The sequence below is a fragment of the Leptidea sinapis genome, chromosome 16, assembly GCF_905404315.1.
Source record: "Leptidea sinapis chromosome 16, ilLepSina1.1, whole genome shotgun sequence".
In the NCBI taxonomy this organism is placed as follows: Eukaryota; Metazoa; Arthropoda; class Insecta; order Lepidoptera; family Pieridae; genus Leptidea; species Leptidea sinapis.
Genome location: NC_066280.1, coordinates 4,617,417 through 4,635,874, shown reverse-complemented (window position 1 = coordinate 4,635,874; position 18,458 = coordinate 4,617,417). Strand labels below are relative to the sequence as shown.

Here is an 18,458-nt window from a genome sequence, read left to right as displayed (position 1 = left end):
TACGGTATGACTTCATAGACCAAGTGGCATCACGGATGTCTTTTGCTAGGTTAACCCAGGAAGACCGTAGATTTCATGATCTTTTGCAAATCAATGATATGTTGAATGACTTCAACATGCATTGTTATAAGGATGACAGTACTGGAGATGAGATTAACAGTTTAACAACGGCCTTGCAACTCTCTCTCAGGAGAAGTCAATCAGTGCGGAAAGAAAGTGTAAGAGAAAATGTACAATTTTCAGTATAATCCCCAGAAGAATAAATTTGCGTGGTAACCACTAAAACCCCATATGTTTATTACTGCTTTTTGAAAATAATCCTCTTAATTCTTCGTACTTCGATAATTCCTGATTGACAGTTTCGCAAGCATCTGGAGTAAAACAATTTGTCTCCGAAGAGGCTGGGGTGTCAAATTCAAACAAGCTTAAAATTTGTTTTCATAACACAATCCGTGGGGATATTCAGAATCTTAGGCCACGTAAAATACTCAGTATGGTACTATTTTAACGACAATGTATGTAATCGTACTGTATATTACTTACTTTTTGAATTTGACGTTTTTTCTTACAATCAACATTAAACTCTCTTCCAGGTCAGTAGTGGAGCGGCATTTGTCAGACAAATCAGTGTCGCGATTGGCCGGGGTATTCAGTATCATATCTCGAGGTGATCTCTTGGATTCTCTCTTCGCGGGACAAATAGACGAAGACGTCCTCAAACTTACCAGGATGCTTCGGAAAGAGTTGGATCGGGGCCTGCTTTAAGCTGAACAGAGTGAAGTTCTGTGCCGTCCTATTAATTTGGCGTAATGCGCCTTTCTTCTTGGCTTTTAGATGTCCTAGTGTCTTTGAAGGCTAGTTTGTGAGCTGTTTGAAGGATTCTTACGCGAAAGCTTTGAAAGCTATTCTAATGAAGGTTGTCAGAATGTTTTGAAAGCTGGATTAGACTGAGGCAATTTTCAAATGTTGATCACGATCCAAATCATGCAGAATCAATTGTAAGCAGAAACATAAGAAAAGTAAACATTAATTGTCGATTCCCTTATACTTTAGATAACATAAATGCTGATTTGCATCCTGCTTTTAAAAACAAATGCATTATTGCCTCAGTCATACACAGAGACTTTCTACACTGCCTGTATCGAATTGCTTCGACTGTATTTTAGGAATCTCTAACGTCGACAAAATACAAATGCACACTATGATTGATATTATCATGTTTAAGTATTACTACTTTGTACGATGTATGCTCTCTTTTTAAGTGTTTTTTGTAGATTCAAGTCATATCATAAGTTTTAAGGCGTAGCCTCCACGAGCGAAAATAAGTAGCATCGCGGTGTTTCGGAGTATAGTCTCAGTGTAGTGATATGACTCGCTACGGAAACGCCTCATATCTTCTCGGTTGTCGCCGATTCGTTGAACAATTTTTTTGAATAGAGTACGTATGGCCGTAGTATTTACGTAGGTCAGACAGACCTAGCAGCAAGAGTGCGACGTTCCTCGGCGAGTTTGCTACGAGGATGCCGCGTTTAGTGACGGACTCCGATATGTTGATAATTTGCTCGCATTCAGCTGCTCGTCGTACTGTTGCCATAACATCACCGTGTGGAGGGATGTTCTTACTAGAATTAGTGTATACATACAATTGGCACAATGACAATGTCACTCGCTTGTGGAAGTGTCGCCTTACCATTGTATAAACAATGGGTGGCAAAGATGTCTACTGTTAGTGAATATTTTAGGTGTTTTGGTGTGAGTAGTTTAACTAAAAGCTCTCTTTAAATTTTTATATTTATACGTTACCAACTTCGAAGAGGAAAAGGAACCTTTATATTATTATAAACGCTTTGTTATCTAATTTACAAGTCTGTGAAGTTTTAAACAAAAATGTAATTGAATGCTCACAAAATCTTTTTATTTTTTACTTAGCTTGCCGTGGAAATTTGCCTATATTTGTTTTTTATTTAGTTGACTATAAATTAATTAGTTTAAAATCGTTACCATAAAACGACACCAAAATTTAAGTAGTCATTATTTTTAATACTTTATCTATAAATACATCTATAAAAACATTTGATTTGACTGATAAAGTAAAAGGAGAATTCATTTAAAAATCAGATTTAGTAACACTAACGCACACTGGTGTCTAGATAATTGTTAAGTAATGGTCATTATTTTAAATATCAAGTTATGATTTGAATTCTTTTATAAAAGCCTACAAAGCATGAAAACAGATACTATATTATGTACATTACAAAAAATCATTCTTAGATAACATGTTCACTAACGAATGTTATACCGTTTCGTATGTATACAATTTCGTAGTTCGTACACATACTGTAGAAATGGGGAAAGATGAAACAAATTACTTACACAGTAAAAAATCATGTTTGTATAATTTGCTTTATAATTATTTTGTTTCTAATTCAATATTGGTAATAGTTTTGATTTTATGCCAGTCGTATTTATATATTTTTAATTTATTTTGGCAAATTAACGATTTATATCGACATACATGTTAGCACTATTAATTATAATATGATTATTCTTATGATTAATGTAGTGTTATCTGTAGATGTTTAGGGCTAAGCTCACTTTAAGGCAATAATTTGCATGAAACTAATATTCAAGTAGTTATAAGTTTAAATTATGCTTAACTTGCTCATATTACTTCTATGATCTTTTTTATAATCTTGCCTAATATTATCTACGAATATTTGATATATTTTGCATTTATAATTTATAGTTAGCAATGGTTACCATAATTATATTTGTAAGATACCACATGACAATATTTTAGCTAAGCTTTGGTGGTGATTTATGGTTCACGAATAACGTAGATGTTTTGAAGCACGCATGCTTATAAAATACTTTTATAAATTCTATTGTGTTTGAGTTTTCAAACTTAAATTATATGTCATAATTGAAAATAATAGTCGTTTGTTAACACTCAAATTATTTGAAATTTTAAAAAGTTAATCTCACACAATATCTTTTATGAAATCATGTCGAGATAACAAAATAATTTAACGGATAACTAACTTATTTGTGTGCAATAATTGTGTTAATGAAAGACGATAGTAACGGTTGTTGTTTTTTTTTCAATTTATAATCTTTATATGCTCGTTTTCTGTAAATGTAAGTAAATAATAAGCACCGTATGTATATCGACAGTACTTGCACATGTATCTACACATATCTATAGTAAAACTTATATTATTCTTTACCTGAAGCATAGCGGAGTCTTTTTATCGTCAAGTAAGCATTGCGTTTTGGTTAGAAGGGTGCCTTACGGTAGAGAGCATTATCGTGGTGCTGATTAGAATTTAAAGTTTTTAAGAAACTGTGCGTCACAGCTTTGTAGTGAGCAGGGCTTACAATAAGTGATATGCCCCGCTCACTGGTAAGCCATCAAGTGAGGCCTTAAAAGTCGAATGAAATAACGCGTCTTGCCATAAAATAAATGTAAGATTAACGAGCTATGCAAGGATAAACAAGCAGAACAACTGTACGGCACCCAACAGCCTTTGATACAATATTAAAATAAACGATAAGAATATTATCTAGTTTGACGAACTTTACTGGATTTTTTGCGTGACATGTATTCAGCAAAATAAGGCGTACCAAGACGTGCTGTTGAATTTTTAGATCGCACAATACTAAAGAATCCGCTGGTGTGTTAACATAACAATATAAAAAGTATTTGTATTTATATATTGGTGTGTGTAATACTATTATTGTTTTAAGTATAATTTATTTACCACAACTTTGAATATATAATTACTCTTGTTATATAATATTTATATTAATATAAGGTTTGTCACGGACAATCACGTCGAGACCGGCGATTTGATAATAATCTATATCTAGTTCGAATTACTTCTAAACTTACCTTCTTCTACTCAGCTTCTAATTTTACAGAAAAAGAAATATATCAACTCGTATGTTTTTGGTAAAATTTACATGAATAAGATTTGTGAATAATATTTTATATCAACCTTGTCGAATGTTTATAGAATACATAACGTTGGACCAAACTACACGCAACATATCTGAATCACATATGAATTAGGAATGCCATAATATATTTGTCACATCACTTAGGTTTAAAATAATATGTGATTATCCCATCATGAACCTTATATAGTAGCTATGATTCAGAATATACTTTATTAAATCTGGAGTTGCGCTAAACAATTCTTAATTAAGCCGAGAAACGCCAAAAAAAATCATTATAAACATGAAAAACGCACCGCACGTTGTATCCGAGTGGTGTAGTGTCCTTTATGCTAAAGGAGACTACATAAGATAGATTGTTTATGCATATCATAATATTGATAAATAGTAATGTTGCTTCGTATCACTTTGTACTAGTTATATTTATTTTTATTTATGTTAATTTATACTTATCTTATAATGCTCTGTAAAATTGTTTTTCTGACAATATTTCAAGTTAATAATTTTCTCTTTCATTTTTATCTAATTAATTAAGCTTAATATTACCATACTTTATCAATTAATGCCAATTTTGACTTATTCTATTTCATAATAACAAATGCCACCGTCCTACAGCTTAGGTATTGATGGTAAATAATCATAAACGATTTTTTTAATAAATTGTTCTCAAAAGGATTATTAAAATATTAAATCAAACCAGATTTTCATTTGTACTTGTGTAAAGGTCACTTCTGTAATTATTCAGCGTAAAGTAGAGTACAGGTGAGAAGTGCAGTGTAACGGAATACCGTTACACTAGATATACACATTCAATATATCACACTTGATACTTCACATTTCATAATTTCTTATAAAGTCTTTTGACAGTACAGTTTACATCTGTATAGTATTTATCACTAAAAAGTCACTATTTAACTGACAATATTTTGTTAATGTGCACGTCTCTTAATGTTTTATTTAATATCAATGTAGGTTAAGGCGTATGTACCTACACTAGTCTTTTTAAAATGAAATAAGGTTTTTTCAAATTTCTTAGCATAAAATTATTTCTCCAATGCGTTTAATGTTGCAATGTTCTTTTCATTCTTTTTTATGCTAATAGAAAATTGTATCCCAAATAAATATTTTTTTTTTATCTCGCTAAAGTCGAGCATAATTTTCTTGTGGATCGACAACACAAAAATGCCTATTTAGCCTGCTTAGATGTTCCAAAACCAAGATATACTGTATGTCCAGATATTGACCAGATTAACATCGCTATAGAGTGACAATAATTATATTATTGATTTGCCATTAGTTTTTTGTAAGAATATTATTATAATAATAATTATGAAATAATATTGATTAATACTCAAGGAAATTCTGTCAAAGTGTGGTAGAATCAGATTAAAAAGTAGTATTGAAATGATTAGTGCCCATTGTAAGTAATAACCAAATACGAATTTGCTGTATTTGTATAAGCAGCCTAGCGAAACTCTCTAAGACAAAAGCTGTTCACTTAATTGTATGAAACGTGCAGGGATTGACAGATGACGGCTATAATTTTGTTAGAAACGGAGATTGACGAAATCCACTAAGTCTTAAACAACTGTTCGCTTTCAAACTTAGCCGGAATATACTTCGTCGCCACATTGAAATGACTATTTTAAACCTATGTCAAAACTCACTGCATGTCAATACAAAACTAAATTTTAATTTTCACTTAATTACGTAGTATTTACATCCTCTTTGGTATAAGTGTGACAAAATATAATTGAGAGGGACAGAAACAGATCGGGTGTCTGATTCGTCAACCCTTTTTTACCTCCTGAGTTACTACCTATTCTAAAGTAAAATATCTTTCGGACTTTATATTTTTTGTAAATCGTATAGTCATGTATACAGCAGATATGCAACCAAAAATACGTTGCCCATATTAGGTCTGATACTTTTTATTTGTTTAGTATTATTATGATCCTACGTGATAAATTATTATTTAACTTATAATTTTAGTTCCCGCTGTGATCGATCTGTTACATTAGGTATTGTTTACAAAGCACGTTTGCTTAACCTATTTAGTATGTACCTATGTATTCAATCTCACATATGATGAAAAGGTCACATTTGTAGATATTGTCGTCTTGTATGGAACAAGTGTATTGTTTGTAAGATTTGATATCAAAATATACAATAAACATTATTAGATTGTATTATTTGCCATCCTGCATGTGTCGTCGTTATCCTCATTATAACTGATTCCAACAACAACAGTGGGAGGCTCCTTTGCACAGGATACCGGCTAGATTATGGGTACCACAACGGCACCTATTTTTGCCGTGAAGCAAAAATGTTTTAGCATTATTGTGTTTCGAAGGGCGCCGTAGCTAGTGAAATTACTGGGCAAACGAGACTAAACATCTTACATCTCAAGGAGTCGGGCCCAAATGTGGTACCGATCAGTATTGTTGGCATTTTTAAGAATTCTGAGCGGTGCTACATTGTAATGGGCAAGGCGAATCAATTACCATCAGACGAACGTCCTGCGCGTCTAGTCCCTATGATTAAACAATTATCTTTTTTAATGGCTTAAAATTATTTTTTCAAAAATTTTACTAAGGGTCGGCATAACTGACACAGGACGATAGTTGTTCGGGTCAGAAGAGCATCCCGACTTAAATATTGGTGTAATTTTACTATGTTTCAGAAGGTCAGGAAACACGCCACACTTAATACAATTATTAAATACTATTGCAAGATATTCTTCACACCCACCATTCTTGCAGTGCGACGCATACTGATGCCTAGTTCCAGAAAAGCCATGATCCTAGCACATTCTTCAACTGAAAGAGGCATGATAAATAAATGTTATGTGCTTTTTAGCATAAATTTTTAAAACAAGACCCATCGATCTTGAAAGAAATTTAAAACAGAAAGAAAAATGTGAATGGTAAAATTGTAATTCGGAAAGGAATGGTTTTGTTTTTGATTTTTTTTTTTCAGCTAATTCTTAAAAGAAGGTTACCGACTATAAAGTTTTTATGTACAAAATTAAATTATCTTTGGAGTCCTTTTTATTTCGAAAGTATATCTTGTGAACTTAAAACGTTATCCCAATTTTAAGAGTGTGATACTTACTTTTGAAGGCCAGTGTATATATAAATATATACTAGCTGACCCAGCAAACGATGTATTGCCGATATTAAAATCGCGATACAAAAGTAACTGTTGATCGTAGATGGGTGAAAATTTGAAGTTGTATGTATTTTTTAATGCTGACTCATAATCAAACAAATTAAAAAAAAATGTCAAAAATATTTAAAAAAAAATTGTGTGGAAGACCCTTAACATTTAGGGGGATGAAAAATAGATGTTGTCCGATTCTCAGACCTACCCAATATGCACTCAAAATTTCCTGAGAATGGGTCACGCCGTTTCGGAGGAGTTCAAAGTTTAACACCATGACACGAGAATTTTATATATTAGAGAGATATATAATATATCTATATATATATATATATATATATATATATATATATATATATGTTCTAATCGATCTAATAATTATACCTATATCTACTAGAACAATGGGCCTAAAACTAAAAACCTTAAAAAATATAACAAATAAAATATCTTATTAAAACTGGCTATATACATAAAGCTGGCGGTATATATCATATACTGGCAGCGTTCCCACTTTGAATAGATAAACTAATTCTTTGTTCGCGGTAGTTGCCAGCTCTTCTGAGATTTCCTTTGATGTCTTCCCTAATGTATCCGACACTAATGATCACTCCTTGCAAAACCAAAGAAATCATATGTGGTACAAATGAGGTGACATTTCTCCACAGAGCAGTGGATCCTGGTCAATTGGAGCAGCTTTGCGTTGCCGTTGGGTCAAATAGTTCGGGCTGACTGAGGTGCACGAGACCAGAGTAAAGACCACTACTCCATATGTAGCCGGACCTGCGCTTTGTAGATCGTTAGAATGTGGGCCGGATTGAAGTATTGTCACGCTGTATTAATGAAGCCAGTTTTTCTGTTCTGTCAACTAATTCTAGTAGGCTTCATAAGATACATAATATCTTTAAGGGTAAATGTATACACTTTTATAATAAAGTCCCAGCTACTGTTCAGGCATTATCTATAAATGTTTTATTAAAAAAATATTCTGTCGTAAATCCTACTATTCCACAGCTAAATACCTAAGTGATCCGAGAGCCTGGGACTACATTATGATTATTTTATAGCAATAGCAATCATTAAAATGAGCGCAATAAAAGAATGCTGGGAGAGTTTTTTTGCGCCGCTTCTTCTCTCTCAGAGCGTCATTTTCCGAATCGGTAGTACTGTCTAGTATATTAGAAATGAAATCAAAAATAATTCTAAACGAATCAATTTTGAGAAAATAAATGCCTTTTATGCTTTTAATATATAACACCGCAGCTTTGAAAATCGTTCGAGATTATATAGATAGAAGATTTAAGTTTTTTCCAGCTCTGCTATTGGCCGTTGGAAAACACCGTCTTTCACAGACTTCGACTATGAGCAGTAACTGTCGGTAACGAACTATATTCTGCGACTGTGTGGAAGTTGGTAATCTCGCAAAAACACTCAAGTATCTATGCAAGCAACTTGTGCCATACACTCTCGAAGACCTTCGCTATATTCAAACTAACTTCTAAGGGACCCTTGCTTTCAGTGGCCGCTGCCAATCTATGGTTAAGGTATACTAGAAGGTGGCCAGCTTATCGAATGTTGGTCCTTAATCAATTGAAGTTTCTCTAAAACAGCTGGTTCTGGTCTGTGATAAAAACGCAACGATTTAATACAAGATTGAAGAAAATATATAACATACCTAATTAGCTTAGTACGATATGGGATTATTGTGTCGTAAACGAAGAAGGTTAAGTATCTATTCAATTAGTTATTTTGCGGAAGTCCATAATTATCAATACTATAATATAATATTATAAAGCTGCAGTGTTTGTTTGTTCGTTTGAACGCCCTAATCTCTGGTACTACTGGTCCGATTTGAATGATTCTTTCAGTGTTGGGTAGTCCATTTATCGAGGAAGGCTATAGGCTGTTTTTTTTCAAAATTAGGGATCCGTAATAAAATTGCTATTTTGTAACACAAGGTGTAAAATCGAAAACCTATTTTTGCGTGCGCTGCAAAAACTATTGACAATAGAACAAAATTATGTACAGGCTATAATATAGGCAATATTTTATTACTTATAAAACTATCGCGTGAATTATACTTTATATGGCAAAACAACGTTTGCCGGGTCAGCTAGTTATTATATAAATTCTAAATTTGGCAAGTCAACATCTGCTGAGGATGACATGTGAAGCACGTGTCGAATTGATTAAAGAAAACTTTTAGCGGAATTTTAGTTGATTATTATCCTTAACTTTTAGTTCTTTTTATATAACTTGTATTATATACTATTAAAACTTGATTTCCAAATGTTTTTTCTTGTCGTTAGGAGTCTCCTTGCATGGGCCACGATCTAGGGACGGCTGGCTTAAGTTGCGCTTTGTTCCACTTGGACAACTTGAAAGCTGCTCCCCGATTTTGACGATGTGCTTAGATTTCGCAGGGCCTTTTGCCGCTAAAAGATCAAATTTGGTATTCCGGTAGATTAAACAAATCTTTCTAGCGAGATAACATGAAAGACTTAAATAAGAGATATAACTAGGAAATAAAACGAACAATCATTGTGAAAGCACCAGTCAATAATTTATTTACTAAAACCTTTAATACACATACAAAAAGCATACCGGTGTTGTTACGAAAACTTGAAAACCTCATTCTTTATCACAAAATAAACAAGTTTGTAGTTCGTATAGGTAATATACGATAAATAACTAAAAATTAACAATCTTATAATTCATTGTTGCACTTTTCCACGGGCGATTCTGTTACGATTGGCAAAAACATCTATAGTTTCAAATCTTACATAATTTATACGTTTAGATAGAGCTTATGCTGTTAGGCATGACAACAGGTCAGGTTTATTATTTTAGTGTTCATGACAGCTACGTCGGAAACTCGCGATACGCCAATTATTTTATTAAAATATGTGTGCGCTTGCTGAAAATAGAAGCTAGCAGTTCGCCCCTTTTTCCAATCACACATCGTCACAGTCTATCTATACGTATAAATGATCTAAGTTTCAAAGTTTCAATTGTCAAATGAGAGTTTTAGGTATTAATAAAATTAAACTCGCAACAACAAACATTTTGTCGTTTTCATTTTCAATCGAAACTTCGACGATTTCGTAGTAGATCTGTTATCAAACTTTCCCAGATGTTTTATAAACTAATACATACTTATTTTTAGTCGTTATTAATAGATATTGATTTGATTCTTAAAAAAAAAATATGTAATGCAAGAATATATTTTGCTATGTAGGTACCTTCTACTGATTTTAGAACTTAATAGTTTTCTAATACAATGCAACTGCTAACTTTGAAGACTTAATATGTTCTTGAATAAGTGCAGATAGATCTTTATTAAAATAATTAAAACTATACACATATCAGTGTGTTTTTTACTTAGTATATATAATTCATAAAAATAGTTAAGTACACAAAATCAAATTTCTTTTCATGACTAGTTCCAAACCATAAACAAAACGCAAATACAGAAATATATCGCGATCATATCAAGAAATATAATCTAATAATAACCTAAATTACGATTATGTTGAAATAAATACACACATTATAATTCATAGCCATTATTTCGATAAATTATTATATATTTACATTGGAATGTATTTGTATGGAGTTCGCCATAAGGTTATATACAATGATAATAATAAATAAACGTACTGGAATACTCAAACTTATGTATAGACTACCACTGACCTGTATAAATACCACTGGACAGGCTGTTCAATATGTTAGGAATTTTTTTGTGGCTATTACAAGCGCCGCTCGCGAGCGCCCAGCGAACTAATTTTGACGTATAATACAAATGGCTGCGAGAGAAGCGAACAGAACTCTGAAGTATTTTTGCATTTTGAATTAATTTTGTGCGTTTTCCGTGTTATTTATAAATCAGGAATTAATGTTATAAAGTACACAATTTTTTGTAGTTTCCTTCCATCTATCGATGTTTGTTTGGCTGGCGTCGTCAACATTAGTGTATGTCTGAACTAAAGCCATTGTTGATCAGTGTTATGAGTTCAATAAACGTTTTCATTTCATTTTATTTTCACTAGTTTTAGTACCGCACTCTCTCGCTATGGCCATCAGCGCCAAAATGGCGAATATCAAACAAGCAGAAACGCACTTTGACAGCTGCCAGGCTAGCGGTAAATAGTAGAGGTCAGTGATAGACTATACAATAAAAAAAGTGAGTTTTAATTGATAATACAATTAGAATCAAATGTCAAACTCAATTATATATAAGTATATATAGCTATATTTTTGATCACAACGCTATACTTTTGACTGGTTTAATTATTTAATACGATTAAAAATCTGTTTCAGAATCTATTTCGAAAGAACATCGTAGTCGAGTAAGGTTTAATCTGTATTGGCTGTTACTACAAAGATGTCTCAGTTTGTGATCACAGTTCACGCATTTTATTGTCCAACAACCGGTACTCAAGATTTGATTTAAACATAATCCATAATAATGTAACTGAATCGAAACCTGATACGGGCCTAATATTGTACTAGATAAGTCACGATACCCTCCTCAAGAATCGATTATTTCTCGAGATAGATTCTAAAATACGAATTAAGTGATGCCCAAATGTACTTTACGATAGAACAAGTACTATACGACAACAATATAAGATGAATATGTTGTTCAAACTTAGTAAAAACAACTATAGTTTTTACATTGAGAAACAAATACGCAATCTTGAACATACAGAGCAAGTCAATTGACTGCACAGTTTATTAACAACTTCGTAACTACTACAGAAGTCAAAACAATAGAATATCAAAAGAATTTTTCATTTCCTTGACTAAATTCACAAATAATTCGAAAGATTGAATAAAGCTTTACGCTACCCGAATTTGTTTAATATCTAAATAAAAGTTTTCTAAAAACAATTTAACACAATCATAAATAATGGTAATTCCTAATTTATAAGTACTTAAAACATATAAGTTGTAAATATGTTTCCGAATGATTTTGATATTTGATGAGAGTTTTATATTATGCTAATACAAATCTATGAACTAGCCTAGTATTCTAATACCATTAATTTCCACTACTTATTTGATATTAAATGCGGTTTGGTTGACTAAACAGTTAAACACTACAGTGGGTTAGGGTGAAGCTAGTGAAATACTACATTACTTGTTACGATAATAATGTATATATATCTATTCGGTATTTAATATCTAATTAATAGGATTTGTCCTGCGTTAACTGGTCTTGTCAGATGTTTGGTATAAATAACGGCTAAGATCAATGTTTGCCTTTTTTGATTTACGCTAGTACGCCACAAATGTAATAAAAATACTTTTTATTGTGCCTACATCTTCTCGGAAAGTGGCTTCGTGTTGATCTGACAACTGGGCCAAAAGTGCGTCAAAGTTATATGAAAATCTTTGTTGAATGAAAATAATAAAAATAAGATGCTGGTTAGTTACAATTTCAATTACAGCTATTTGTCTAGCTCTAGCTGTCGAGCTAGTGTCAACTCTTTGTTTTAATGTCTGCCAAAAAGTCTTAAAAAGGATTCCAAAAAGACTGCACTTTATTCATGTAATTGCTAAAACAATAATATTTTTTTAGGTGTTATACTAGGTACCTGCCTATCTCTCGGGCGTCAGTGCAATTCTACTACTCTTACATTAAATTCGTAAATTTTGGTAAATCTTGTTTTAACAACAAGATATACCAAAATTGACCCATGCGTACTCGAACGGTAGACTCAGTTGGAAAGAGCGCACGAACGGAACCTGAGAGTTGTGTGTGAGAGAGAGTGAGTTCGAGAAAAAATCCTCAATCTTTGTCAAGTTGGCACCTTTTCAGCTGTAAAGAAGACCTACATACATATTTCAACCTGATCAATCCAGCAGAAAATATCAGAACTTTGAATATAAATAAATCAATGACGTCATGTCAATTCACAACAAATGTACTACGATCCGCCATTATGCCCATGTCACTGAAATAAAAGTGAATTAAATAATTAAAAAAAATATATTATTTTATTTTTCTACAATACAACAAGACCAGTGCTATGCTTCATACAACTCGGACAATATGGCTGAAATCTTGATAGCGGTGAAAACGTGGTAAAATTATCCGATTAGGATTACCATAATGTAATCTGTCAAGTGGTAAAATATATAGATGAAGCTTTGATCTCATTTGTTGAAAATTTCGAGGCCAAACACATCTAAGAGCGATTATTTTCCAATACCATCGCAGTGCGGTTCTGTGTCACATTGTTGAATGTTGTGAAAAGCGCCTGACACTCACACATAATATATATTAATTATCAATTATAAAGAACAACAATTAATATCAAGACTTAAAAATAAGATGTTCTCACAGTGAGACATTTAATATCACTAATATAAGTATAAAATAGATTTTATCTCAACTACAGCATTGTCTGACGAGTATTAAAAGAAGTATTTTGAAAGGAGCTCTAACATTAAATTTCGTTTAATATTATGTCTCAAAAGAATGTTAATTATATCTACACAACAACGTAAGGAGAATACTTAAATAAAAATATATATATTATATAATAATTTTATCTAAATTACACAATTAACACTTAGATATTTTAAAATCGTACATTTCATAATAGTTCTATGCGTACATTTATATTAAGCCTAAGTACATTTATACGAGTGAATTAACCTCTAAATATATTAAAAAGGAATTTTGTATTTGCTTGGCCCGTATTCCTTTACATAATATCCTTGTAATGTCACTTGGTTAAGTAATTGCTGCCATAACATAAAAAATGCCAATATATAACAAACAGTAAATTAAGTCCGTCACTGACGAAGAAATAATATAACATTATATATTGTAGCATTTCAGACAAACGCACAAGGAAGCTATGTAATGTATGGTGCTGTACAGCATGGAAATACAATGGCGACACTAAATGAAGACATGGGTAGAGCTGCTTAATCCGAATCATAATTTATAAAAATAAAGCTTAATTATTAAAGTAATTAATTGAAATTTTCGAATAAACAAACAAAAAGAACTTACGTGGACTTTACTCATCTATCAGTTCTGAACGGCTCAGGCTCGGCGTGGGACAAGTAGGCCCGAAGTATCAGTGCATACGTTAACGCACGGCCACTAGATTACTTACAGATTGTTCCGTAATTGTACTGTGGAAAACCGATTTATTCTGTATGTAAAAAAATACATAATTCATTATTTATTTTTATTTATGAATATTTTAAACGGTTAAGTAGCTCTAATCATGTTTTTATTTAATCTCGCCATTTTAGTTCCACAATATATATCCTTGCACTTATAAAATGTGGCTTTGACGTCACCGATGAGATATATGTTGCTATGCATAGCTCCACATATCTTTGTGACGTCACTGAGCTAAATATTAATGTTGTATCTATAAGATTGCCATAGAAAATATATCATAATATTTCACGCTATAATATATAGCGATATATATTACAGCAACGAAGAGCATGTAAACAACTACTAGAGCAACAAATATGGTTATTTCTCCTTAATTTTTGATTTAAATCTTAACGACCTAGGAAATATTATGTGCGTTTGCAAATATCTTCAATGTATCAAAGTGAAATCTAGAAGATGTTTACTTCTTCTAAATATATTTAAATTGTATTGTCAAAGATGAAATCGTTTTACGTTACGTATTGTAGAGTTATACAATTTTGCTAAATTCTTCTAAATCTCTTAGGCATCGTCCTAATTCCCCATTGTCCATCGGGCAGATAAGAAATGTAGGTGCATGCATCAAAAGAGGTTTCCTGCAACCTGATCAGACAAAAAAAGAATGAAGTCAGCAAAGTTATAGGTATTAGAACTGGCCATAGTTCCTAGAACAAGAAACATTTTACATGAGGGCAGAAGAAATGCTTGAGTACGTGCTTACGGAGTGCAGGACCGTGGTTAAATAGCGGGCACAGATGCTCTCTAGCCATCCTTGACCCCCGGCATAGATAACGGTCGCCTGCAGCATTCTGAAAAGGCTGCTTACTTTTCGGGATTGTCTGGGCTGGTAAGGGCAATAGTAAATTGGCAGTTGTTATGGCCCAAACAGAAATAACAACAAGTCCAAAGCTATGTGTAGAAACAGCCTGGATAAGCTAACTACCCATCGCTCGTACGAACAAGCGCCAATTACTTCACATTGTTACAGTCAGGAATTGCTTTCTAGTGTCCTAAGAGACGGTCGCGCGATTGGCTCGAATAACAACGTATATTTTCGTTGTACTATTAAATCTCATCGGTAGTTCTTACGGGTGATGGATTAGTTGTACGACGACTTATACAGCCACGGCTATTTTGTTTATCTCATTGGCATTGGAAATAAAAATATTACGTTATAACACGCCCCAATTTATTTCCAAAATAAATACTTTGCAAGAAGCTCATCAATTAGGTCACAATCAGATGTCTCTACAGAGGTAAGTATTGTGATGATTGGAGTATTATATAGTGTTGTTTTACTATTATTTCCAAGATCTGGTTCAAATATAAATTTTAAATTGATTCTTTTATTAAAACAATTACATAGGTTTATCAATTTGATAGAATTATTTGTTAATGTTTGGTATTAGCGAATGCATATTGCGAGTATTGAATGCAGCGTACTGTATCGCAATCACACAAACTCAATAGAGGGTCAGCTGTAAATGAAGGTATAGAAATTACGAACCAATAAAAAGATAATATATTATCTCAATGTTCATAATCTATTCGCTTTTATAATCGCATCTATACCTAAATCATCAACAATGCGCTTAAAAACCTGTATGTAAATTAATGAGGATTAACTGACATTATTTATTTGGGAATAATGTGTTCTAGTTAATTCCAGAGGAGTTTAATTATCGTTTCGGATCATGTTGTGGTTTTAAATCATTTGTTTTTGAGAGGCATTTCCTAGTTAGCCGACGCTCAGCAAAAATGTGTATAAATAAAATAATAACAAAATTACAAAGAAATGTATCGTTTTTTTTTCTGATAATGTCTCCTTCAATATATAATTTGTATGTCCGTGTGTGAGTATGTCCGGAGTCCATATGCCATTACTCCTTCAGTTTGTGCCAATCTGCGATCTGGCGACGTGGTGCGGCCTGAACTTCGCGCCAGTGATGACGGGAACTGCCAGTGCCGTTTACACCAAGCTCTATGCGACCAATCACCTGGAAAAAATATAGTTTTAAAAGTTTGATTTTCGTTGTTGCAAACTTTTTATATTATAAGGTAAGTGGGTCACTTATATTGAGAACCGCTGCAGCTGCCTAAGTAAATCTGCAATAGTAGTGGTCTTAACAATTTCTTTTCTGCCTATCATTTGACATGACACTGAATCGGACTCAGAATATCTCAGACTTTAGAGCAGTGTTTCCCAACGTAGGGCCAACACCTCCACAGGGGGGCAATTTGATAGGGGGTCAACTTAAATGGACTCGACATGACTAACCCATTGTCATTGGGTTATTTAAATGCAATATGCTTGCTATCGGTGACAAATTTAACAAATAAGACAAATTCCAAGAATGTGCAAGAAAACTTTTACCACCATCTTCATATTTAGCTGAATGTGGAGTTCGTGCTGTATATGATTTACTGATAAAAAAAAATCAACTTGATATAGCACAACGCGGAGACTTTAGATTAAAGCTAAGTAAATTGGATCCTAATATAAAATGTCTGTGCAGCAATCATCGAGCGCAAACATTGTACTAAATTAATATAGAAAGATACAAATTAAAAATATTTTGAATTTCAGTTTTTCATTATGTGTTTTGAAATTTTACTTACGATATTTTAATAATAATTTTAGAGTGATTTCTTCCTAAAACTTATCATTTATATTTCTTGAGGGAAAAAAAACAAAACAAAATTAATTAAAAAGTATGTATGGGGGGTATAAAAATACTGTTTTAGAGCATGCTCGCAAAACGGTTTGCACGGTGCAGTCCTGAGGCGAAGCTGACACTATTTAGAGCATATTGTCAATGCTTCTACACGTGTCAGCTTTGGGTCAACTGCACTAAAACTGCACGAAGCAGCATCAGAGTGCAGTATAATAATGCATACCGTATTCTGATGAGACTGCCCAAATATTGCAGTGCGTCGGGCATGTTTGCCGACGCCAGAGTCCCCGATTATTTCGCAGTGATAAGATCACGAGTTGCTGCTTTTTGGTCTCGCATTCGCGAATCCGAAATTCTCAGTGTATGCTCTGAGCACCCAGAGAATCCTATACTCCATTACTGGCTTTCGGTGCATCGTGACATTAACCGGAATTAGTATTATCAGTACATTACTTTTTGTACGAACCCCCCTTTGGGGCAATCTTAGTTTTAAGTTATTTAATTATTAAGTACTGTGATGTATACAATTTTATTTTTAAGTACATCTTATTCAATTTACTGTAATGGGTTTAAAATGCCTGAAATAAATGACATATTATTATTATTAAAAGCGAGTAAAATTGCAGATGTCTGTGGGCGACGTCACTTCATCAGAAGACCGTCTTGCTGTGTGAATAAAAATATGAAACAAGAATTGATTATTGCATAGTTTGCGTTGTACAACCAATGTATTACAACTGGTGTTGGTTATTTCTATTTTTCTGTGACGCACTAGTAACAAATTAACTTATATAATAGTTATAGAAAAAGTTGATGTGACGATGACACGAAGGCATTAAAGAAGAAATGCTTGAAGCGAGTAGAGGAACATTAATTGATCTTCTGTTAATCCAATCTTAGTAACTCCAATTTTAAATCTAAGACTTTGTTTTCGCTGTGACGCTGAAAAGTTGATAAAGTACATACACTGAAGGAAAAACGTAATGAGAACACGAAGGAAAAAATTGGAAGTGCTGCAAATCATTACCTCATTCTTTGTGACTCTGTCCCAGTCGAGCACAAGGAGCTCCAGGGACACGTGGTCGAGCGTAGCACTGGGCGCTGCTGGAACCTCGAACACAAACGACTCGTTGAACACTGGGTTCAGCGTACGCTTCTTTACGTGAGTCTTCTTCTTGGCGATACGCTGCCCGTTGTACAGCAAGTACATCTTCACATAACTATAAAATAGAGTAGTTAGACAAATATTAGGCTTTTGTAGATAATAAGAGACTTATCGGAAATACCCTCGTAAATAGCGAACCTGTAATGAAACAGTGTCCATAAAGTCTAATATACTGTTTATATTGGAGACTCGCTACGTATCTGTTATAACCCACGCCCTTAAAACTAAATAGAAACATAATATACAATTGAATTGTATGGCTTGATATTGATGACAAAAGAAAGGCCTGATTAGTAGACCCGGGCAGTGA

At 33.0% G+C, this 18,458-nt stretch overlaps 2 protein-coding genes across 3 annotated transcripts in view; one reads left to right on the top strand and one right to left on the bottom strand.

Moving 5' to 3' along the window:
• Positions 1-6,136, top strand: part of LOC126968837 (tumor necrosis factor, alpha-induced protein 8-like protein 2 A) — a 53,165-nt gene extending 47,029 nt beyond the window's left edge. For both annotated transcript variants that reach the window (XM_050813988.1, XM_050813989.1), the window contains one exon: positions 594-6,136. In XM_050813988.1, coding sequence (XP_050669945.1) covers positions 594-765 — 172 coding nt within the window. In that variant the 3' untranslated portion in view covers positions 766-6,136. The remainder of the gene's footprint in view (positions 1-593) is intronic.
• Positions 6,137-16,093: 9,957 nt separating this feature from the next.
• The window catches only part of LOC126968810 (synaptotagmin-4), a 36,843-nt gene continuing 34,478 nt past the window's right edge, over positions 16,094-18,458 (bottom strand). The window contains exons 9-10 of the mRNA XM_050813943.1: positions 18,011-18,203; positions 16,094-16,305 (exon numbers count right to left, since the gene is read on the bottom strand). Of these exons, the coding sequence (XP_050669900.1) occupies positions 16,189-16,305; positions 18,011-18,203 (310 nt within the window). The 3' untranslated portion in view covers positions 16,094-16,188. The remainder of the gene's footprint in view (positions 16,306-18,010; positions 18,204-18,458) is intronic.